Source organism: Anabrus simplex, chromosome 2 (assembly GCF_040414725.1).
Source record: "Anabrus simplex isolate iqAnaSimp1 chromosome 2, ASM4041472v1, whole genome shotgun sequence".
Lineage (NCBI taxonomy): Eukaryota > Metazoa > Arthropoda > Insecta > Orthoptera > Tettigoniidae > Anabrus > Anabrus simplex.
The window spans coordinates 908,825,849-908,852,426 of record NC_090266.1 but is presented as its reverse complement, the minus strand read 5'-3'; the positions used below and the strand labels follow the sequence as shown (position 1 = coordinate 908,852,426).

Sequence of the window (26,578 nt, the reverse complement as noted above, 5' to 3'; positions counted from 1 at the left end):
ATGTATATTAAAACACTTGTTAAAATTTGAGAGTTCATGTTGCGTGGAATTCCTTCTTCAATCTTCTTTATAGTTCTTGCGCTTCTATGAAAATGAAAACCTATAACCTGTTTTCCAGTCATTGACCAGGTCAGGGATGGAATGAATGAAACATATATAGGCTGTTATTACAATGGGGTCGCCACTCCCAAGGTGATTTATTAATGAGAGATAAATACTATGAAATGATAATGGAGAGTGTTGCTGGAATGAAAGATGACAGGGAAAACCGGAGTACCCGGAGAAAACCTGTCCCGCCTCCGCTTTGTCCAGCACAAATCTCACATGGAGTCACCGGGATTTGAACCACGGTATCCAGCGGTGAGAGGCTGACGCGCTGCCGTCTGAGCCACGGAGGCTCCATGTGCTTCTATATCTATGTTAATTTAGTTGCATAAAGTGGTCTTCGAGAATATTCTACGGCAGATATATGTCATATTGATTCGTGGTGAAAACCCTTGTCGTGAAAATTTTTTCTCTTTAAGTACTGTGTAATTCATCCGTTGATATACTTCTGTAAGTTTTGTGACAGACTGCAAGTCTTGAGTTTAAATTTTGATTAAAGGAGCTGTTAGTGGCGACACCTCTCTCGTCTTTATTCGTGTTGTTGTTGTTGTTGTTGTTGTTGTTGTTGTGGAGGTCGTGTAGCGTTATGTTTGGAAGCTTGCTGTGTTCTACGCAACTTATGTTTGTTATTTATAAGTGTTTAATTGTGTTTCATTTTAATTGAAAGACAAAAATCAAAGATTAAGAACTGGACAATACAGATGAATGAACGTTTTAATGTGTTTCTAATTAATTGTTCACCGAGTGTTCAACATTCATTTTACGTGTTTTTATATCAAATTTGTGATATTTAACTAGTCAACTAAGAGTGACAAACAAAAAGTACCTTTCAATTCACATCCATTATGCCTAAGCAATAATGAGGTCAGTTAATACATAATCGGGATCCCATTGCTTCATGATTTTGATGGTGAGCTAATGGCTAATGATGCCCAATATATAGTTCAAAACATGTACCAATTAGGATTGTGAATAACAGTGCATATGTCCTACCTTAAGACATAACATATATCTTGAATAGGTGAACCTTTTTTAAAGTAAATTGAAAATTTCAATATTACGTACCACTTAGTCGGGCAACTTGTCTCCTTAGTCCAAAGTCTTTGCAGCTCAAAATTTGCAACATTTTCGTGACACTACTCTTTTGTTGGAAATTACCAGTAACAAATCGTCCTGCTTTCCTTGGGATTTTTTCCAGTTCTCGTATCAAGAAATCTTGGTGTGGGTCCCATACACTGGAACCATACTCTAATTGAGGTCCTACCAAAGACTTATATGCTCCATACTTTACATCCTTACTACGACCCTTAAATACTGCCTTAACCGTATCAAGAGATCTGTAACCCTTACTTACAACCCTGTTAATGTGGTGATCGCAATTAAGATCTTCCTGTATATTAACACATAGGTACTGTACCAGGAAAGCCTAGGTCCTGGTCCATATCAATCGAAAGAAACTTTATTCCAGCATAAAAGATCCGACCGACGTACGAACATCTATGTAAAGAATGTTCCAGTATGTGCCAGACCCCACGAGTGCACTAGGCGGAGTCAAGTGACGTCACCTGTCGCTCGAAGCTCACCTCCCCTAGAGATATTTCTCGAAAAGAATTTTCTTTTACCAGCTTTTCAACGCCTTAACCAATTTCAACGGGATAAACGCTGAATCGTAGCGGACGTCATAAAAGTTAATCCCTGTGAATTTCGAATTAATTCATCTCATGGTTGTTGAGTTATAATAATTTAAAGTCTAAACGAAATTACGCACTCACGGTCACATGGCCAAGAGATGCTACCCCTCCCAGCGCTGGTATCTATATATGTCAAGGCTAGCCAGCAGGCAGCCAGTACAAGGACGAGTATACAGCTGTGTGTGAGTGAGACAGAGGAGAGACCGACCCGCGTACAGTATGTTCGCGCAGTCACGGTGAAAGTACTTGCCGTCGCATTTCCGGAACACGAAGTTATATCGCCGACAGAATTATAAAAGACGTCGCACTGTATTTAGTACATCGCGTCGCGACTACAGTCTAATTCTAAAGACATTTAAGAATATAATACGAGTGAACTTATTGAAGTGCAAATATCAAATATTTAACGTTCACAGAATATGTCATTACGTGTAGACTTAGGTTACTTCAAATGATATTGAACTTCTACAGAAACTAATGTGTAGAATCACTAGAACTCATTTCTTTTCGAGTATTGAACTGTATTTCTTTATTTACGCCACATCAGTATACGACTTACAGTAGTAATTTGAGTGAAAACTAAGAACTTTTCTGAGGTAATATGACGTTATAATAACAAGATAAGCAGAAAATAATCTTTAGTGACTTAATGACTGTGTTCAAAGACTGTGATTATAGACTTTGATGTGCCTTTTCAAGTGTGAACTGTGTAATTATGAACGTTTCAGTAACGACTTTAAATAGTATTTCATACAGGAAAGACTGTGATTCTTCATTTAACGTCTTGAAATTCAACTACGCCATAAATAGTGTTCAACAGTAAATGACAGTGTCAGTGATAACTACTCGCACTAAGTGAATTTTTCGTGTGCGAAAAATCACCCTAACAAGCTGCAATTCTACATGATCCAGTTCCAGCCGTCATCACCTCATCGGGAACGTCAACATGGTGTGTTAAGGGAACATCGCCGATCCTGATTCTCCACGGAACATTCCAGATGTCCATCCTTCGACATTTTGTAGCAACATTTCTTTCCGTAAGTGAGTAGTAACAAACTGACTAAAATTTTTTCATTAATTTTGAACAGTGGAAACTTCAGTGCCGCGTGTGAACAAATATTTCAGAGTTCTCATAATTTCTCAGAAGTGATTAATTTAATTTCAAATTTCATTTTCATATCTCGTAGAAAGACTTTAGGCTTTTCAAGTGTGCTATATATCAAGGTTTACAAACTGAGAACTGAAAACTTTTAACAGAAATTTAATTTCTCATATCAACTTACAATTACAAGTGTGTGCTTAGGTTTAGAAAGACTTTAGGTGGAAATTCAATACCTCATATTGTCACATATGAAAGACTTTGGAATCAGTGATATTTATTCCATTTTCATGAACAGAATTCAGGAAGATTACGTTCAAACTTTTAATGCCAGATTTGAGTCCAATAATCATATTGCAGGGTGAAGAATTAATAAATTGTTTTGAAAAAAAAAATTTTTAAACCATCTATTATTCGCTCTGCGAGTCTATCCTACTCTGTATCGGCTCCAAAACCAAGTTCCACTCCCTGAGGTCCTACTCATGCCCTTTACCCAAAAACTTTTCCTGGTACAGTACCTACAGTGATTTTTTTTTTTTTTCACAGTTACGACCAATATGAAGATCCTCTCACATTCATATAAAAACGAAGCTAAGGATATTCAACTCAAATGTTAAATCTGTGTTACTGTATGAAAGTGAGACCTGGAAAGTGACCAAAGACATTACCACAAGGTTACAGACTTTTATAAATTGGTGTTTGAGGTACATTATGAGAATATGGTGGCCAAAAACTATCTCAAACAAAGACCTTTGGGAGGCCACAAATCAAAGTCCCATACAGGAACAGATAATGAGAAGAAAATAGAGATGGATTGTGCACACCCTGAGAAGACCACAAGAGAGTATCACAAGGCAGGCATTGAGTTGGAATTCACAAGGCAGTCGCAGGCAAGGCAGACCGAGGATTACCTGGAAGAGAACCTTTGATAAGGAGATTGCTGGAGTTAACAAGACATGGAGGGAAGTGAAAGCATTAGCGGCTGATAGAACAAGCTGAAGAAATTTCGTTGAGGCCTTATGTTCCACATGGAATTAAAGGAAATAAGTCAAGTCACCTACAGTGATCCCCATGAGGTACTATCACCCCATCAACACAATAATTAAAACTAAGAGGACGTTTCCTCTTCGTGATACTCACAATCCTGTGACTTATTTATTACTGTATAGAGTTATCATCTGCAAAATGCCATATCTTTGATTCCAGTTCTGTACTCACATCATTTATATGTAAGAAAATATACAGGTCCTTTAATACTGCCTTATGGGAAGCCCCACTTAATTGTTACAGGATCAGATAATTCTTCACCCACTCTACTTCTCAGAGGTCTGTTTTCTGGAAATTTAGGTACCCATTCAAGAAGATCCCGGGTGTAGTGTGAAAATGAGAGAAGAATGCTTTTTTAAAAATGTGATTTATTTTGTGTAGACCAGGATGATATGTGTTCTTCTTCCGAAAAGCCCCATAGTCACTTCTAGGCACCCACCTAAGCTCAATAACATTCTCACTCACTATGAACCATACCAAACTCCACCCCCTTCGGCTCCCTCCCCTGTGAACATGTTTGCTGTAAGACCTGCCATTCACATACACCAAACACCACTTTTTCCAGCAGCATCAGCAACAAGTCTTGCCCCATACAAGGTTGTCATTACTGTACTTCATCATTATTAATCTGCTTCATTGCAGACTCTGGCCAGCTTTCTACATTGGCTTGACTAGCAACACACAGGCTAATCGATAATGCAGCCACTGCAGTACCTACAAAATCCCCAGCATTTATCTTCCTATCCCCATTCACACCAGACACCCTCAAACTACATTCACTGAATGTTATACCGTTCAAAGTCCTCAAATCTTTAACCCCTTATTCCCACCCTCTTACCCTTAAAGATTCTGCTGTTGGACATCAGTCGGTGCTCAAGATTAGGAAAGCACCCGGCCTTAACCTTAGATAACCGCTACTTCTTTTTCCATTTTCTTGTCTGTCTATACCCCCACTTTCCTCACATCACACATCATGTACATGCCAACAGTGATCATTATCATTGTATCCTCCACTGTCTCAGGTTGCAGCCGTTTGGGCCCATGTTTTTCTTTTATGTATACTCTATCTATGCAGTCTTGCATGGTACGTCGCTACTCCATTTGTTTCCTAGACATATATATTTCGTTCCAGCTAGCTTTCTTACCTGAGCATATATCACTTCTGTTTCTCTATAGAGCTCGTATGGTTTTGTCAGCGCAACGTGTAGAATATTTTACTCTCTAGTTGGTTCCATCACTTTCTGATTCAGCTGTCCTTTCCAGATTAACTTATTCACCATTTGTTGGTCATGCTTTGTTATTTTCATTTCCTTCCCACATGAACATTTGGTAAATTTATATCGCCTGCTACAGTTGCGTTCCTTTCTGTGTCGTTGCCCATATAGCTGATTAACTTATCAAGTAATTCCACATCAGCATTAGTGCCTCCCTTTCAAAATGTATCTGATTATGTCCTACCTGAAAAATAAGTTCCAGGCTTTGTACATACTAGAACTGAACATCGCGGTTGATGAGTCACTAATCCTATGACGGGGTAGGTTGCCTTTTAGGCAATATATGCCTCTAAAATCTGCAAAATTTGGCATAAAATTGTGTGAATTATGTGGGTCAAGTTCAGGCTATCTTCATTTATAATATACACAGGCAAAGACACCATATTTGAAACAACTCATATATCAGCAGACACAATAAAAACTTGTGCTATTATTTTATCACTTGTGGAGCCACTTCTCAACAAAAGATACACGTTGTGGGATGGATCATTTTTATGATTCACGTGTATCGTTTATGGGGAGTGTAATTCGAAATGCTGTTAATAATTTTCCATTTTCCCTACGAATATGGAAAACATGTTTTGTGTGATATGTCGTGTATGAGTCTCACTATTAAAAGATGGTTTGTGAAAAATTAAGAGACTTTTTTTTACAGCCTTTGATGTGAGGTAACATATTTGCTGAATGCATTCCCTCCATATATGTTTAATACCTGGTCGATTACATCTGGTTTAGTAACGATTTGCCTGCTTTTGTTACAAAACATGAAGTTACAAAGTTATGCTGATGTTTCCTAGTGCAAGCCTATTTCTCTGTTAAATAAAATAACAAAATGCTTAAGCGTAAAAGCAGTGAAGAGCCCAATGATGATGGACAAAACAAATTTGGGGAAAATCACCATTACTGAAAGCGGTATACAGAAGAGTTTCCATGCCAAGGACCATTTAAATTTTAAACGAACCACGTGTTATATGTAACATATAAATGTGTGTGAGCATTGGAGGACAAGATGACTGCCAATGTCACGTGAAATCTAAAAATCATAAATATGGGCACATCAAATGGGGATGCAAGGTGTGCTCATCTTTTTTTTTTTTCTGTCATAAAGTGTTGATAATAGTGTTATACGGGCTGAATGTTATTTCTCACATTCTTTGGTTGAACATAACTTTCCCTTATCTGCAGCAGACCATGCTAGATCATTATAACAGTGACTGCAAATTGTATCCATCGGTTTTTACTTATTTTTATGGGAAGAAAAAATATTTTGTTACCAGTATTCTACTGCTTGATTTGGTGGAATGTGTTAACACTGGGGAAGGAATATTTGAGGTGTTGTATAGGGAAATTAAGATCAAGGTGCTGAAATGAGAGGACTGTTTACCATTTAGTTGTGACATTCCAAATACAATAGTAGGTAAATTTAAGGGATTGTAAGCATGGTTATACGAGACCCTATCTGTCACCTACTTCACTTAGCTACCTAGGACGCTGCTAAAACATTGGGAGCAAGGGTAAATGTGGACACCTTGTTAGTGGACATATGTTTCTTTTTGAAAGAAGCTCTAAAAGAAAAACACAATTGAAAATGTATCAGGAAATGAGTGAACCTTTGCTCAAAAGGCACAGAATCTTGAAACTTGTCAGCACAAGATGGTTCTCCCTGACTGATTCAATAAGCAGGGTATTAGAACAGCAGGAGCCATTGAAATTGTTGTTTCATGCTGGTGAAGAAGAAGAAACCATCAATATCTTTTTTTTTTTTATAATAGTGAAAGCAACAATGGAAAATGATGCCACAAAACATTACTTGTTATTTCTGTAGAACACACTCCCCATTTTCATGAAGTACAGCATCAAGCTCTCTCCATACATAAATCGGCCACATACATCAATGGATTGTTGATGGATTTAATGGTGAGGTTTTTGAAAGTTGAAAAGATTGGAAAGCAGTTAGAACTGAGTTTAAGATCCATTACCAATACAAAGTTCAATAGCAGTAGCTGTCATAAAGGTGACAATGATCTTGTAACCGGAATTACAAGAAGGCAGCACATTAAGCGAGAAAGTGGGGATTGCAGTTTATGTGGAGATGACATGAGACAGTTCTTCATACTGGAAAGAAATTTGTTCACTACAGAATGTAACTGTATTTTAGACAAATTCCCTTTTCATGACTCTATGGTAAAGCATGTAAAAGTAGTTGATGTTTCATTGAGACCAACTACTTAGTTTTCATCACTTCTTTCTGTTTCAAAATGTAGTTGAGAACTGGAAGTTTAATTTTCTTCCTCCCAAGCAGATTCATTAAGTGAAGACATTTCAAGCTGTGAAACAATGGATATAGCATAGGCTAACATTTAAGCTGAACGATGCTTCTAGAAACTTAAACCCTCGGCGCAGTAGATTTAAATGCTTGGTTGTCTCTGTGCTGCAGGAGGAGTTCTGAGCATAGTATTTAAACTTCCTCAGATTCATGCAAGGCTTTGTTCAAAGCAACATAACTTTGGTATTATTTTACAGATTTCAATAACACTTTCACATGCATGTTTAGAAAACTCTATTCTTTTAGAAAATATGATGCTATCTTACCTTGATAGTAGTCCGGCTCCATGGCTAAATGGTTAGCGTGCTGGCCTTTGGCCACAGGGGTCCCGGGTTCGATTCCCAGCAGGGTTGGGAATTTTAACCTTAATTGGTTAATTTCGCTGGCATGGGGGCTGGGTGTATGTGTCGTCTTCATCATCATTTCATCCTCATCACGACACGCAGGTCGCCTACGGGCATCGAATCAAAAAGACCTGCATCTGGCGAGCCGAACTTGTCCTCGGACACTCCCGGCACTCACCTTATTCAGGAGGTTAATGAATGTTGCAATTCTAAACATAATGATCATTTGCTGGGGAAATTCACCAGAATCTAGAATAGATCACTTGAAATTTAGAGTGGATGTCATCCAGGCACTGCTTGTGGAACATTCAGGTTTGTTTTTTTTTTTTTTTTTGCTTTGCGTCGCACCGACACAGATAGGTCTTATGGCGACGATGGGACAGGGAAGGGCTAGGAGTTGGAAGGAAGCGGCCGTGGCCTTAATTAAGGTACAGCCCCAGCATTTGCCTGGTGTAAAAATGGGAACCCACGGAAAACCATCTTCAGGGCTGCCGACAGTGGGATTTGAACCCACTATCTCCCGGATACAAGCTCACAGCCGCGTACCCCTAACCGTACGGCCAACTTGCCCGGTTCCATGCCTTTGAAATGCCAGGATGATCTACACAGCAACCCTCTATAGAGTTAGCTGGTGTACCTGTTATTGACAGAACTACCACTTTGCATATGCATGGTTACATTTCTATCAACATCTCATGTTGTTGTTGCCTCTCCCTGTCAGCGGCTTGTTGTGTTGCATTAGTTTTCTCTTCGTGTTCAGTTTTCTCCGCCTTCCTTCTCCTTCATGTGTACTGTAAAAGTTTTGTATAAAAACAGCCAGAAGGCTGTGTGCTGCTCTGTGCTGTTCCATCTTCTTTTACATTAGATCTCTTCCATCTGGTATAGGAACCAAGCATCAGGTTAATATTCCAAGAAGAACAGACAGATGTACAAATCATTAAAACATTGATGGAATTATCTCCATAGAATTAGTTATTGATTCTTGGACTTAAATTTTAAGACGACCACCAATGTTATTTCCCTTATTTTTCACTGCATCGGAAGAAAGTTTGGACAAATCGGTTCATAGGTAAATCAATTTTGTTATGAGCAGTTTTCCTCTAAAGCCAGCTGCAAGAGTGATATGTTGAGTTTTTTTGTTTTAGCCCTCCTCTGAACCCCACATCCTGCTGATTTTTTAAAATAACTTACAAGTAAGATCCCACTCACCTTTACCTTAAACTTCAGTGCCAAGTTTCATGAAAATCCTGTATTATCTTGCAGAAATGGTTCCCGCAGAAATACTCCGGGAAGCTAAGAACTTGTATATGTCGTTATGTGAATTATTGCGGCATTTCTGGTCCAGTTATCCTCCAACCACACCTGAACTAGAGGAGAAGGCTACGCACATGTATTCTGCTCTGCAGCGTTTTCGAGAGGCACGACTTGAACCATTTGAGGTACTGTAATTTGTAATGTTCTTATTGAAAATAGTATGTTGATATCCTTTCTAATAATTTGTTTGTTGTATTGTTGATTTTAGTATTGTATTTGTAATTGTGCCAATAATTGTGAAGAAGTGATTAGTTCCTTGGTAAAAGAACCATACCTCCCTGCGTTAGTGTTGAGCTGAAGTCAGAAACCAGGGAAGAAAACACAGTGGCAATGGAATTGAAACCCTCCTATGGACCAAGTACATTGGTACTTGCCATATTAGTCTCAGATATGAAATGGAATCGTGTGATGTTTATACACTGTTGGATAAAAAAATTGATTGAAGCCCCCAGAAGAAATGGTCAGATATCAGTGTATTGGCGATTATTCATAATATGAATATCATTTTAGAATTCCATTTTGGCATTAAGTCAACTTTGGTTCAAAAGAAGAATCCACTATTAGCTAATCTATGAATTTTATATAAGTTTTAGCTTAATGTCTTATTGTATAATTGAAATAGTACATGTTTCATTCCAATTTTGCAGATCATCATCATCAGCTAAGAATAGTGTATGTTGCGAAAATTGACATGAACAATTAAATATTAAAAAATGTAAAATTTGATTTAAAATGTCTAAGTTCTTTAGAAAGCACATAAAAAGGCATAGTGATGTTTAATTGTGTTAAGAATTATGTCCACTGATGAGATGTTAAAATATTTGTGGCAGATAAAACATTTGAATATAGAGTTGGCACTATTTGACTACAGTTCTGATGGAATTTAAGTTTCTGTGTGGATTGGGAAAAATCCTTCAAACTGTAGTCGAAGTTAGGTTTGATTGTAGTGTTATCTAAATAAATAAATAAATAAATACATACATACATACATACATACATACATCATTATAGACTGTTATGCCTTTCAGCATTCAGTTTGTGTTCCGTGTTACCTTTGATAATAAAATGTAGATAAGGAGTGGCCCCAATGGTCCTGCTGTGCTCACTCAGAGTGTTTTATTATTAAAGAGAACACTATGAGCAAACCTAACTTCAGCTACAGTTTCAAGGAATTTCCCCCATCCATATAGAATTTAAATTCCATCAGAACTGTAGTCAAATAGTGCCAACTCTATATTCAAATGTTTTACCTCCCACAAATATTACTATACTACAATGCAGTGTTAGCTATAGCAGTGTACCAGGTCGTACCGGCAATTACTGGTACAAGTTAACAAGGACAAGAAATAACACAAACAAGAAAAAATATTTAACAGGAAGCGTAGATACTCACCCAACGCAGACAGAGGCCCATAAACAGAGGCAATTCAGACCGAAACCTCGCGGTTTTTGTGGCGGTAAGTATTTGAAGAAAGAAAGAAAAACACTGCTTAATTTCCTTTTTTTTTTAAACCTATATTGCTCAATTCACAATTATTTTCTAAATTAACACATGGCAATAGAAGAAAACTTACAATGTCTGAGGAGGTGCACCCCAAAAAAAACCTTTTGAATGAATAGCTTAAAGATAGGTTGAGAAAATAAACTCTGAAGTAAATTCAAATAACAAAATTATTTAACAAATATATATATTATGTTTGGAAATCAGTGGAGACTAGCAAAGAGTGACGTGGTTGGATTTCAAAACTAAATAAAATCAACGATTTTCAATAATCAAGAAACCATCATTACTATGGGTGACGGTATCCATGGAAACATAAAAGAAAGCGTTACGCGAGGAATAAGAAAAATTAACACAAAGAGTAAAATTAAACAAAAACAAAATCTGGTTCTCAGAGATAGTCTTGCGATCTCATACAAATAAACATTACATGTTTTCCGCTGTAAAATTTAAATTCACATTAATGCAACCTCTTCCATACGTTTTGAAAAAGAAGGTCATAGCATTTTAACACATGTCGAAAAGTATTTTTCCATTAGAGATGCTGTTTTAACTGCATAGTCCGTAAGTTGAGTATTTTCTTTTTAAAACATGAAAGTTTCCAAGTAGTCACGAAATGAAGGATTCCCAGAAAAGGAGATCGTAGAGCGTCGTAATTTTCACAAATTCGGTTTTGGATTTCTAGAAGATGCAATTTAGGTCCAGTAGAAAATTTTAATAAAACATGTTTGAGAAACAGAACTTACAGTTGATCCATGAGGTCCAGCTAACGCATGGCGTCCATAGATAGTCAAACAGCTACTTACATTCTCGGGGAGCACATAATAAGCTAAATAAATAAGCTAAATAAATAAGCTAAATAAATAATCCATGTCACCACATATCAGAAGGAAAGGTAGAAATTAAAAGAAAACACTTCAGGGCCGTAGGCCCACATTCATTATGCGATTACCCAGGCATATTGCGGTAGGTAGACACTCTTATGCAGAGCAAGAACATGAAGCTTGTCTTCAACATGGCTCCCGACAATGGAATCAATGGAATCAATCACGCTACAAGGCGAGCTACCACAACAGAATCAAGGGCTCGCTACCGGACCAAGACAAACTCTCTCCAAAGCTGGCCCGACAGCAGACCAGAAGGAAAAGATAAAACGGTGACGTACAACAATTAAACATAAAGGTACTCCACGGACAGATGGACAGAATACAGACAGATTCAGCGACCTAGTCGCACAGTACACCAATAAAGGTGAATAGGAAAAAGATTACCAAGTAACATAGATTTCAAAGGCATTTAGCCCAGGCCTAAAATGTAGTAGGGAAAGGCTAAAATCGTGTGCCAACCGGCACAGCAGCGACTTGCCCATTGAAGAAAAAAGAAGAAGAAGATAACATTTTTAAAAAATGTCTCGTCAGTGGATGTAACTCTTCACAGACTTAAACATCGGTATATTTTTATATGCTTTCTCAATGCTTTATCACGATTTTCTTAACTGAAGATGTTCTGCAAAATTGGAATGAAACCTGTACATTTATAATTAGACGATAAGACATTAAACTAAAACGTATGTAAAATTCAAGATTAGCTAATAAATTAAGTATTGGTAGGTGGAATCTGTGCCTTTGCTGGTGGGACCTAGTGTTTACAGTGCACTATGTCTTCTGGTATGGGCTAGGGCAATTTTGTTACTTTCATTGATCTGTCTCAGCTTTATCCTTGGCTTTGACAAAATGAAAGTGACTGAGGGATGAGTGATGCTAGTAATGCCATTCCATCTGCAGCCAGTCCCTGCTATGAATGGTGTGAAAATATTGCTCATAGGGTCGGTTGGTGCATGCATTTCAGTGAACTTGGCAGACTGATATGCAATAGCAACTTCTGGCTCGGTGAGGAAAGCAACGGGAAACTACCTCGCTCCTCATTTCCCTAGTACGCCTCTTCAGTGACGCCTAGGCCATCTATGACAGCTGATGGTGGAGCTGTTGAGGATCCAATCAGCCTTCAGGTTGAGGACTAAATATACAGGTGGAATCTTCTTTTAAACCAAAACTGGCGAGTATGTAAATGAGTAATGTTGCAATTCTCTGTGACAGGTAGAACGGCCACCAGAGTGCATTAGTTTTGTTACCAGGCTTGGTAGCATATATAAAGGCATTAACGGCGTCAAATGTTGAGTGATCACTGTGAAGGACACAGAGATGTTGCGTGCTCGTGTGAGACAGCATTATCAGCACCTGATGAAGTTTGAAAGAGGCCTCATTGTGAGTCTCCATTTGGCTGCCTGGTCGAATCTTACAGTATCCAGATTTGTGGCACATTCAGATGTGGCAGTGGCCCGATGTTGGAATGCATGGGAACGTGAAGGCAGGCATACTCATCGTCAATGTTCGGGTCGACCCCGTCTGACCACCACAAGGGAAAATCACCGTGTTGTGCACCAAGCACATCGTAAACCCTTCACATCTGTGCCTATGGTACGAGAACAAGTAATGGACTCCCTCCAACTTTCTGTGTCATCCTGCACCATTGATCGGAGACTAGCAGCAGCCGGACTAGGGAATTACCTTCCTATCCATAGGCTGTCGTTAACACCACAACATAAATGGCTGCGTTTGGAGTGGTGCCATGACCATTAAGCATGCACTGCCGAGGAACGGCGTCGCATTGTGTTCAGCGATGAATCGCAGTTCTGTACTACTACAGCAATGTGTCTATGAACTATCTGCGTGATGTTCTGTACTCCTGTGGCCAGTAAGTTCCCCAGATCTGTCCCCGATATAATATGTGAGGGACCAGCTCGGATGTAAACTCCATTCCGATGCCAGTATCCAGGATATCGAGAACCAGTTACAATGGTTGTGGTCCAGCTTGCTACGGGAGAGGATGCAACGGCTTTATGACACCCTGCCCAACTTAATCGGTGCATGCATCCAGGGGGGTGCAATGTCATACTGGTACGCGGGCATGTACTACCAAGTTTTATATAAATTTGACTAATTTGTAATCACTGAAATAATACCACATACCCTCTTGACATGTGAGGTTTCATTTCTCTTCTTCCTCCCCTTCTGGGTGCTTCAGATTTTTGTCAGGAGTGTAAAATAGTGACAGTCTTCCTTGTATTGCAGTGTGGAAATCTAGAGGAAATGTAGTGCAGAACTGCACCATGCATGTACAGATTCATATATACAAATACCATATGTAACACTGTATATATTGCTGTATATAAAGTACTGTAATCAAAACTTAAGAAGTTGTTTGCTAATGCAGGAGTGAAGCTATTGATTCACTGTCATCAAGGTTGCTACTGGCTCTGTCATCTTGTAATTTATTAGTCGAAAATTACCTTTTTGTGAAATCTGGTTTGTTATGAATATATACGAAATTGCCTGATAGAGGTTGATTTTTCTGATGGTCATTAACTCTTATATTATACTAGAAGGTTATTCTGGGAATAATGGACAAATTGTTACTTTAATATTAATTGCATAATTCTCTTGTTTTAATTAATATGCTGGATGCACCCTTTGTATGCATTGTCGTACTGCATATCAAAATGAAAGGGAGTTTGGTTCACATTTCCAATTTGTGAAAGTCGAAAATCATTTTTGCATCTAAGTTTGACGACAAGAGAAAAGGGAAATTGTTGGGAATATTCTTACACTAACACTTGTATACTAGCTCGTGAATAGAACAGTTCCTTAAAGATATATATCCCTCAGACATTGGTTTTTTATTTTACTTTTACTGATTAAGTTTAAAGTTCATTTTACATTTGACAACACCTCTCCCACCTGTCTATGTATTAACCAAGTCATTCAGTAGATTTTAAAACAATTTGTGAGGTTGATACTGCGTCTTGTACATGTTGAACGTATATTGGACTGAAGTGGCAATTTTCCCATAATATAAATTTTGATTGACCAAGTATTAGGGTGTTTCCAAGTAAACTGTGTGTCATCTTCTTACCGTGTTCACTCATATAACCTCACCCCTACCCTGTGTAGTGGAAATGAGAAATGACGGCATTGCTGTATCATATGAAATTATGCCGATGAAAGTGCAGGACGTGGTGAAAAAACTTGGCATTAGAAGTGCACAATTTAGGTGATCATAGGATGGGCTGTTCATTTTATGAGGAGACATGGACTTCATCTGCGAAGATGATCCATGCTGGCTCAGTGTCTACTGCATGATTACATGGACAAAGTAATGAAGTTTCATAAAGTTTGTCGTCAAACTTAGATGCGAAAATGATTTTCGACTTACAAATTGGAAATGTTAACCAAACTCCCTTTCATTTTGATATGCTGTACGACAATGCATACAAAGGGTACATCCAGCATATTAATTAAAACAGGCACGGAGAAATTACAGTGCATCATCAAGTTGGCAGATACAGCAGACGGTAGAAAGCTACCATCCTTTGTCGCTTTCAAAAGAAAAAACTCTGCCGAAGTGCAATCATTCAGCTGACATTGGCGTTTGAATGCAGGAACAAGGACGGATGTCAGCTGAAGTAATGAAAGACTGGTTTAAAGTTGTGTTGGATCGATGCCCTGGAGCTTTACTTAAAAAATCTGACAGTTCTGGACAGTTTTCGTGGCACAGCCCGTTAAAAATAAGATATCCCATCTCAACACCGTTCCAGTCATAATTTCAGCCAGGATATAAGAGGGTTATAGGGAGGAACATTCAGGGAAACGGGGTGGTCTAGGGAGTGGTGATACGGGTAGAGGGATCTGGAAGTCAAGTAGGGATGACATAAAATGTCAGTGTTGAACTGTAGAAGTATTGTAAATAGAGGAATAGGATTAAGTAATTTAATAGATATATATTTACCAGATATTGTAATAGGAGTTGAATCATGGCTGAGAAATGATATAATGGAAGCAGAAAATTTCTCAAAGAACTACAGTTTGTATCGTAGAGATAGGATAGGAATGGTGGGAGGAGTAGTATTCATTCTGGTGAAAGAAGAATTTGTAATCTACGAAAAAGTTAAAGATGAGAAACGTGACATTCTAGGTGTAAGGCTCATTTCTAAAGATAATAGGCAACTTGATGTCTTTGGAGTGTACAGACCTGGAAAGGGTAGCATTGACGCTGATTCTGAATTATTTGATAAGATAATCAGCTATGTGGGAAATGACTTAGTAAGAAATGTCTTTGTAGCAGGTGATCTGAAGTTACCAATAATGTCAACTGGGAAGGTAATGCGTAAAGAAACCGAATAGATGGTATTAGTGATCAAGAAGCTGCTTTTGTCGTAGTTGAAAATAAATGTGATAGAAAGGAAGGTCTTAAAAGTAGGACTATTAGGCAGTACCATATGGCTGATAAAACAGGCATGAGGGAGTTTTTAAAAAGTAACTATGATCGGTGGCATCCTGACTCGGGTTGTGCTAGAAACACAAAGGACAGTTACTGCAAAGTGGTACAGTAAGACTTGTCTGCCCCAGGTCATCCAGGCTCTCAAGCAGCTCCGTCCAAAGTCACGGCTCAGTACTTGGCTCTTGCATCACAACAATGCTCCAGCACAACGTGCTAATGTAACATTGGATTTTCTTGCCAGATCAGGGTTGACTGTGCTTGATCACCCTCCATACAGTCCTAACCTTGCCCCATATGACTTCGCACTCCTCCCAGAAGTGAAGATGAAGCTGAAAGGGCAGCGTTTTGCATCCGACGAGGAGCTTCTGGCAGCATGGGATCAAGAGTGTGATAATGTAACCGAAGAAAAGTGGCAGAGTTGGTTCAGTGACTGATTTCAATGTATGGAGAAGTGTATTAAGTGTGGTGGAAATTTTTGAAAAGACGAAAGCGTTCGCTCACATTGCAAAACTTTCTTAGTGCCCTTTGTAGAGGAGATGACTAATGCTAAAGAAGTATTAAAATTTATATATGATAACAATGACATTTACCATAAGATACAAAAATTGAAAACTAGATCAGCAGCTGGAATTGATAAGATTTCTGGGGATATACTAAAGACAATGGGTTGGGATACAGTACTATATGTGAGGTACTTATTTGGTTATTGTTTGCATGAAGGAGCTATACCAAATGAATGGAGAGGTACTATAGTAGCCTCCGTGTACAAAGGAAAGGGTGATAGAATAAAGCTGAAAATTACAGGCCAGTAAGTTTGAGATGTGTTGCATGTAAGCTTTGGGAAGGCATTCTTTGTGATTTTATTAGACATGTTTGAAAAATTATTCATTACTTTAGTGAAAACTGTAGGTGCATTAGGGTGAACACGCTCTCTGAAACTTTCCTGTTTGATCTTCGGTTATAAAAGTTGTCCTTTTCTTTTTTGCTGATTCTATAAGTGGTATGTGTGCATAAAATAATATTTAGCTTTGGAAACTTTCTCCAACAATTAATCAAAATTGGGATTCAGATAGTTTACAGTTCGTGATTTTCTTCAAGCTCTGATAATCAGTTACCATCCTTGTTGAGCCGTGTTTCTTTTGGACAAGGAATGCTGGACTTGCATATTCTTATTCTGTTTCAGTTACAAATCCTGCGCTCTTATACTTGTCAATAATCTTATTAAAATCATCTCTGTCTTTTGCATTTAATTTATACGATAACTTGGTAACTGGTTAGGAACCCACTAAAACATCAATGTCCATATGGTACATTCACTCTTCCTAACGCATAAAACATTTTTTATAACACAGACCTTGTTTTTATTCAAAATCTCCACTTGTTTGTTCCTTTGTTCTGTAGTTTCTTAGTTACCAACATCAATCTCTGATTCAAACACAGCATCTGCTGTAACCTCAAGTTTGGAATGTTTTTAATTTCACATATCCTGTCTGCAATATACTCTCCTTCTTTCATATCCTTGCTTGAATCATTCTGAACAGATCGTGACATTTTTACAGACTGTGAATACATTATTGAACCTAACATTGTCTGTTTTTACCTTTGTGTTTAGCAAGCACTTTGGTTTAACATTGCTCTTCTCACCCTAGTCAGCATTACTTGAATCTATTTCTGAACATTTCAATTCATTACTACATACTGATATATCAAGTTGGTTGCCTCTGTAAATGGTCTTTCCAACATAATCTCCATTTTCTGAGTAGAATTTGTATATTTTGGATCTTTTCAGAGAGTTTAGTCAGTATTGATCTGCATTTAGGGCAGGTGGCAGATCCCCTATTTGTTGTTTTCCTAGCCTTTTCTTGGATGATTTCAAAGAAATTAGAAATTTATTGACATCTCCCTGGGTAAGTTATTCCAATCCCTGACTCCCCTTCTTATAAACGAATATTTGCCCCAATTTGTCCTTTTGAATTCTAGCTTAATCTTCATATTGTGATCTTTCCTACTTTTAAACACACCACTCAAACTTATTCATCTACTAACGCCATTCCACACGATCTCTCCACTGACAGCTTGGAACATACCGCTTACAAGTTACAACTCTCATACTTGTTCCGTATTGAAGTTGACCATATATAAAGAATATTACAAGAATATATAATAAGACCACCTATTCAATACATACCAAGAATCTTATGGTTAAACTTTTACATAATATTATAAAATTCTTATTAGGTACATGTTTCACCCTCTATTAGGGGCATCATCAGCCATAACTCAACCTTAAAGTCATTGGTCTTGGACATTAACAAACTTTGTAAGATAAAAGTTTACAATTCATAACTTTTTCAACATCATGACATCTTAAAATTAACACACCAGAAAACATCTAAAATGTATGTACAGAACAGATGATGATTAATGGAGGAAACTAGTTATAAAATACTATTTTTTAATTAAAATTAAGAACATGATCAGTCCTAACTTATGTGGAGTGTAGAATGTCTAAACCCAAAATGGATCTTCTTCAATTTATGCTGCCATTATAACATTAAAAGACATGGGTCGAATGACACCTTCTTCTAGGGGAACTTTTGTAGTTTAAAACCTGAGTATAACATTAACTCGTGCGTGATGTAACCTATGCAACATCAACTTTAAGATAAGAGGCATAAGTCAGACCGTGCTCTTCAATTGGATAAGAAGTATTCATTGTAACGTTAGAATAATTGAAGTTGTGATCATTGTTATAGGAAAAACTTGCTTCCTGCAATATGTGTTGATACTGAAAAGTTCTTAATGACTGTCTTGTAAGGAGAATTGGCCCAGTTGTTGTATGTTGGTTTTTAGCCTTAGATGTGACCAAAAAATTATCTGTAACTAGAGGAAAGTATTGATGGATTAACTTGTGTAATAAGATGAACCCCTTATACATGAACGCCAAGTGCGTGTTACTTACTTGTTCATATCGTGTTGTACGCGTCTAACTGTTCTAGTATTGCCTACTTGACTGACACTTCTACTCCTGGTGTTGTACCAGCACAGAATTGGCAGTGAGGAACATGGAGGGGAACATGGAAAGAGAGTGGGCGGAGCTTTGATCGCAGATGCTGTTGTCTGAGGGGAGTTACTAGGAGTGGCATGGGAGGGTGTACTGTTTAGCGTGGTGGAGGGAGCTTTTCAGTATGAAGATTTAAAAATATTAGGGATAATAATCTGTTTCGAACTCACAATGCGTAATAATTTAGGTGTTAATTCATATAAAGGATTTTTAACTTCAGTAACATCATTAAGATTTTTGTTTTTATTATAGGCCTGGTCTAAAAAGATGTATAAATTTTCTAGTTCATTCATAAGTTTTCCTTTACCTGTACCTCTAATAATAGTAAGGTCTTTCTCTATGGATGTGAAATGATATCCTACTTCCTTCATGTGCGAGCTCATCGCTGAGTATTTATTATTCTTGTTGGCATTTTAATGTCCCATATATCTCGTACAGAAGCTCCAACCTGTTTGTCAAATGTAAGAATATCCACAAAGTGTACATGTTAACCTGTAAATGCCAGACCCTGAATAAATGGCTGTTATTATGATTAACCATATTATTATTAACCTTATTATGATTAAAGAATATGTTTTGATTAGTGTTTGCTGTCCTGAAAGCTACATTAATGTTGTTTTTCTTTAAGGTTTTTGCAATCTGTTGAGTGGCTGGATTGTTATATATGACCATGGCAAACTTATTTTTTTTAAGGTTTATCTGGTACGAGATTTGTGAACAATTTAATCTTGACTTTATTGCTTAAACGATTGACCATATCAATTTTAAACCCATTAAGTTTAGTCAGATTCCCTATATAACTGAGTTGAGATTTCAGATTGTTGGGAGAAAGAGGAATTTTTGAAAGCTCTGTAAATTAAACTATACAATGATGCCTGTTTATGAGTATTGGGGTGTAAAGAGGAATTTTTAATGGTTATAGAAAAATGTGTAGGTTTTCTGAAAATTTGAAATTTGAAAGTATTATTAATGCGTGTAACAATTATGTCAAAAAATTCAAGGATTCCTTGATCTCATCCTCCTGAGTGAACTTTACATTGGGATTAATTTTGTTTTTAAGACCGACACAGATAAAACACTTAGCTATTCCTAGTATGAACAGAATTCAAAACAAAGTGAATGTAATTTGGATAAGAAATGAAATTAAAATATTATATAACTTTATAAAGTACATCTAATAAGTAGCTCAAACTTTAGACCCATTGGAATGGAAATATTTTCAACTGCAGGTGGACTATAAATTAATGTATTTACTGGATAGGAAGCAAGCGACGCTTGACAAAAAACTAACTCAATTAAAAGAATGTCAAACACTGTTTTCCAAACAAAATATAGACGTACAAAAAATTGATTCTTCCCTTGACAGCACACCTGCAGTAATTGTCTTAACGAGTGTTCAGTTCTCTGAAAAGGAGACGGATCTTCTAAATAAGGGTTTAAAATACAGTTGGGCTAGAAAGCGAAAAGAAATAGATATCATCACTACAGTGGCTGAGGTCGAAGCTAATATTTCAAAATTCCCCTTTGAATCACAAAATGACACCAGATTTGAAAAAAAAATATTACCCATATTAGCTAAAGAACTTAAGGCAAATTTTGATCCTGTTCACACAAATTTAATCAAGAATGTAAAAACCAAAATAAAAGTTCATAACCCCATAGTAAAAAAAGTGGATAGGGAGCGTGCACGGTACTAGTAACGGAGCGCTCTGGCGGAGTTCCGAGAACTAATACGGTGAGAGTGCGTTCCGCTGAAGTGGACTCGCGTCATAGTTACGGCAAAAAATATCGTTGCATCTTGTCGTCAAGGTATGAAGTAGTGCTATGGAAGTTGTAGTACATACACTTACAAAATAGTCGCAAGTCAACAGTGAATAAAGCGCAGAAACTAGTTGACAGTGGCCATGTGTTACAAGTTGAAGAACGACGAACTGTTTCCAGTTGTACACTTACTGGCTTCGTCATAAGACATTCGAGTGTTAGCAAAAGCCCGTACAAGGATACAACTGAGGTAATTACATTAGATCATTGTTAAACATACAGTATTATATTTTACATTTTCATTTTATGTGATTCAGTGAAGTCTGTAATACTTTGAATTTCTATTACAGCTTGACAATCAACGAAACTGTGTTGAATCAAACTGTGACTGTGTGGCTGGTGCCGGAGAGTGCTGTAAACACATATGCGCCATTATACAGTAATGCAATTCTGATTCAGGATTTAGTAAGACAAATTTGCCGCATGAATGGGGGAAACCAAATTTGAAAACAGCTGGTATGTAATATTATCGCTGTTAATTATGTAATAAATTTAAGTGCTCACAATATGATTAATACAGTGTAGATTTTATATGTTCTAGGGTCCGTAAAATATGCGAAAGGAAAGAAGGCTGAAGATCTATTTCCCAAGAAGAGGGCGAGAACTGACAAGGGTGCTGTTATTACCATCCATGAACTAGGAAAAACAGATCTAGATAATTCGCCTTGGACTGAAATGAGTAAAGCGGAGCTGAAAAGAGAGTCTGAATCGGTAGCTAAAAGTTTGTGTGAAGAGTTGTGCAACAGTAGCGTCAATATTAGCATAAGAACAAATTTGCTAGGCCAGAAAATACAATTAGAAGTGCGTTTCTTGACTACTCTGAGAGCAGTAAAAAATATTCGCGCAGCAGTAGTCCGATGTACACCAAATATGACTGCCAAGGCAGCAAAGGTTATACCTAATTACATTTTCATTAAAAAGAGTAAACAAACATCGTTATTACTTACATTTATATTACTTATATTTATATATTTACTTTAGAAACAAAGAAAGTAAAAAATGAATGTTTTAAATGAAACGCTTCATTTGTTTACTCGCTCTTTCAAACCGGGATACATTACATTATCTTTTCGGTTTCTTCTTATAGCTCTCATGAAACACAGATGGTATAATATGATGGATGATTTTCAATATTACTTGGCTTTCCTACAACAGAATGTTCACTGCACATGACGGAGCATTTGGTGGGTTCCTATGGAGTTCCTTCTGCACTGAAATACAGGAAAACATTTATTATTATTATTATTATTATTATTATTATTATTATTATTATTATTATTATTATTATTATTATTATTATTATAAATATTCGGCGTAGTCAGTAGTCAAGACACGTGCACATGGAAGTACATGAATGTAAACATACAAATCTGCTGCAAGGCATACTTGAAGTGAAATGTACTATTTCAAATTGTACGTAAATGAATGTGTTCTTGACTTGGCATACCTGGTATGTTTGAAATGTGTGATTTACGTCACAAATGGAATAAGGTACTGTACTTATTTTATTCTTCCCACAGCCAAAATCCACTTCCTGCGTCTGTCCGATTACCGTGGACGACCTGGAAATGTGTGAAATGTAACTCCTTTTCCATGCGTATTTCTTTGTGTGTTGTGGCAGTTCACTCCACAACAGTTTCTATTTGATTTAGGCACTTAGATACACTACTACCACCGCAATTTCACACCCACAGTTACACAGCCAGACGAAACTATCTTTACATCGGTCTGTTTTCAGACCAACTTTGCTTTACGGGAGCGAAAGCTGGGTGGACTCAGGATATCTTATTCATAAGTTAGAAGTAACAGACATGAAAGTAGCAAGAATGATTGCTGGTACAAACAGGTGGAAACAATGGCAGGAGGGTACTCGAAATGAGGAGATAAAGGCTAATTTAGGAATGAACTCGATGGATGAAGCTGTACGCATAAACCGGCTTCGGTGGTGGGGTCATGTGAGACGAATGGAGGAGGATAGGTTACCTAGGAGAATAATGGACTCTGTTATGGAGGGTAAGAGAAGTAGAGGGAGATCAAGACGACGATGGTTAGACTTTGTTTCTAACGATTTAAAGATAAGAGGTATAGAACTAAATGAGGCCACAACACTAGTTGCAAATCGAGGATTGTGGCGACGTTTAGTAAATTCTCAGAGGCTTGCAGACTGAACGCTGAAAGGCATAATAGTCTATAATGATAATGTATGTATGTATGTATGTATGTATGTATGTAAGTTACACAGCCTGGAGTGACCGCTCAAGACAAGATCACCTGAACGTTACAGATTTCTTCTGCTAGAGGCGCTAAGAGCGGCCGTGCATGCTCCCTATAAAGAGTTTCCATAGATATATTAGATAAGAAAACTTATCCTATATCAAAAAAACAGAAGAATTCTTCAAAGACAAGATATACACAATAGTTCGCAAAGATAGAATCGTAAGAATTCAACGGAATCTAAAAGCTTTAATCAAGAGTTCCACCTTTCTTTTTAATGAACCGGAACAACAGAAACTTTTTAATATGAACCCCAGTATCTGGACTGCCAGAGCTCTGCCAAAATCCACAAGAAAGACACACCAAAACACCTGATCATCAACTGTAGAAACAGCCCAACCTATATAAAAATTCAAAATTCATCCATGTTTTTTAAAAACGCATTATGTTTTCAATAACAATTAACCCCTAAAGAATTCAGTTATTTTTTGTGATATATTTAAAAATTTGAATTTACAACCCAACTATATCATGTGCTCCTGTAATATCGTAAACATGTATCAAAGTATACCAACCAAAGAAACTGTCAAAATCATCAATGATAATCTCATAAAACATAGTGGCCTTAGTAAGCTGGAAATTGAAGAGTTTATGAAGATTCTAAATATTGTATTAAATAACAACTACTCTCTTTTAATGGAAAGTTTTACCATCAAATTTACTTAGCTATGGGGGATCCATTATCCAGAATCCTAGCCGACATTTATATGGATTCAATGGAGCACACAAAATCATAACACAAATATAAGGTATATGCTTATGGCTCCGATACATGGATGATACTTTTGTAGTTATGGATAAAAACGTCCCTAATAGTAACGAGAACTCGATTTTTTAAACAAAATTGATCCCAATGTAAAGTTTACTAAAGAGGATGAGTTCAAGGAATCCTTGAATTTCTTGACAACGGTTACACGCGTTAATAATACTTTCGAATTTCGAATTTTCAGAAAACCTACACATTCTCCTATTGAAAATTCCTCTTTACACCCCAATACTCACAAACAGGCATCATTCTATAGTTGAATTTGCAGAGCTTTAAAAATTCCTATTTCTCCCAACAATCTGAAATCTCAACTCAGTTATATAAGGAATCTGACTAAACTTAATGGGTTTAAAATTGATATGGTCAATCGTTTAAGCAATAAAGTCAAGCTTAAATTGTACACTAATCTCGTTCCAGATAAACCTAAAAAAATTATGTTTGCCACGTTCACATATAATAATGCAGCCATTCAACAGATTGCAAAAACCTTAAAGAAACACAACATTAATGTAGGTTTCAGGACAGCAAACACTAATCAGAACACATTCATTAATCATAATAAGGTTAATCTTAATAGCAGCCGTTATTCAGAGTCTGGCATTTACAGGTTGACATGTACACATTGTGGATATTCTTACATTGGACAAACAGGTCAGAGCTTCTATATGAGATATATGGAACTTTACAATGCCAACAAACATAATAAATACTCAGCAATACCTTAAATACTCAGCAAGACCTCTATTATTAAAGGAAAACTTATGAATGAACTAGAAAATTTATACACCTTTTTAGACCAGGCCTATAATAAAAACCAAAATCTTAATGATGTTACTGAAGTTAAAAATCCTTTATATGAATTAACACCTAAATTATTACGTATTGTGAGTTCGAAACAGATTAATGTCCCTAATATTTTTAAATCTTCATACTTAAAAGCTCCCTCCACCGCGCTAAACACTACGCCCTCCCATGCCACTTCTAGTAACTCCCCTCAGACAACAGCACCTGCGATCAAAGCTTGCCGGCCCCGTGGTGTAGGGGTAGCGTGCCTGCCTCTCACCCGGAGGCCCCGGGTTCGATTCCCTGCCAGGTCAGGGATTTTTACCTGGACCTGAGGGCTGGTTCGAGGTCCACTCAGCCTACGTGATTAGAATTGAGGAGCTATCTGATCGTGAGGTAGCGGCCCCGGTCTAGAAAGCCAAGAATAACGGCCTAGAGGATTCGTCGTGCTGACCACATGACACCTCGTAATCTGCAGGCCTTCAGGCTGAACAGCAGTCGCTTGGTAGGCCAAGGCCCTTCATAGGCTGTAGTGCCATGGGTTTTTTAAATATAGTAAGATTAGGATGGAAGATACGATATATATATAAAACAATTTAGATTACGAGACTTAAAAGAAAACATTGAAAGATGAATTAAGTGTATATTAATCAGTGATATGATTGATTTTATTTCTTTTGAATTTGATTATTATTTAATTGATGTAAATGAATAACTTAATATTTTCATATCAAATGAGAATGTGGATATTGGACTTACTCTTATCATTGATGTTTTTAAATATGTAAGTGATTTATAGGTAGTTGTCGTAGGTTAATCTAGTTTTAAGTTGATTTTTGTGATTTATCATGGTACTTGCAGTGATAAAACATGTGATAGGATGGATGGAGACCTTCATCCAGAGATGAATTATTTTCGCACGCAGTCGATTTTTTTTAATTCACGTAAAGCAGAGTTATTTATGAAGATTTACCCTGAGATATTAACGAGCTACCTGAGTAATTTTTTTTGTGTGTCGTACCTGGACACAAGATGGGCGTAATAGGTTTGGTCCCAAAAAAATGTATAAGTTCTCCATTTCACTCAGTAAATTCCCCTTATGTAAGTATCTAACAACGGTTAGATCTTTCTCGATTGAAGTGAATTTGTCCCCCGTTTCTCTCTTATGCTGGCTCATGGCTGAATACTTGTTGTGTTTGGTGGCATTGTAGTGTTCCAAATACCTTGTATTAAAGCTTCTCCCAGTATGACCCAGATACGTGAACCCACATTGTGTGCATGTTAATCTATAAACTCCAGATCTTGAGTAATCATTACTATCTGCAAGATGGCGGCGTGTGCAGAAGTGACGCTGAGTGTTATGCGCAGTATTATTATATTTTTGGTGGTAAAGAGTGCAGTGCAATACTCCAAAAGTGCTACAATCGCTTCAGATAACTCTCCTGGATACCTGGAAAACATAATTCTATTGGAAAAACTATTGGTGAGTGAAAAATGTACTCTTAACGGTTTGACGTGGTGCAGTGCTGAAAGTCTGGGGATGGCAGCCATAGGTCGGCCTCGGCGAAGGGACGGGAGCGGTGTTGTCAGACTGCCTGTAGATAATCAGCCACTGCTGTGCTTGGCACTTGCCCTAAGTGGGGACGTCGAACTAAACCCGGGTCCACAACAGTGCACAATTTGCGGTACTAGTGGTAGGATGAACCAATTATTTGTCCACTGTAATAATTGCTCGCTAAAAGGCCATAGAACCTGCGCAAAAGTCTCAGTGTCTGAATTCAGAAAAATAAAGAACGGTTCCCGTACATGGTTATGCTGGAAGTGTGAAATGC

The 26,578-nt window shown here is 37.4% G+C and overlaps 1 protein-coding gene across 6 annotated transcripts in view; it reads left to right on the top strand.

Annotated features, from left to right (window-relative positions):
• The window catches only part of LOC136863178 (general transcription factor IIH subunit 1), a 506,000-nt gene that overhangs the window by 441,366 nt on the left and 38,056 nt on the right, over positions 1 to 26,578 (top strand). For all 6 annotated transcript variants that reach the window (XR_010859163.2, XM_067139528.2, XM_067139529.2 and 3 more), the window contains exon 10: positions 9,150 to 9,325. Coding sequence is in view for 5 of the 6 variants with exons in the window: in XM_067139528.2 (XP_066995629.2) it covers positions 9,150 to 9,325 (176 nt within the window). In the remaining variant the exon portion in view is untranslated. The remainder of the gene's footprint in view (positions 1 to 9,149; positions 9,326 to 26,578) is intronic.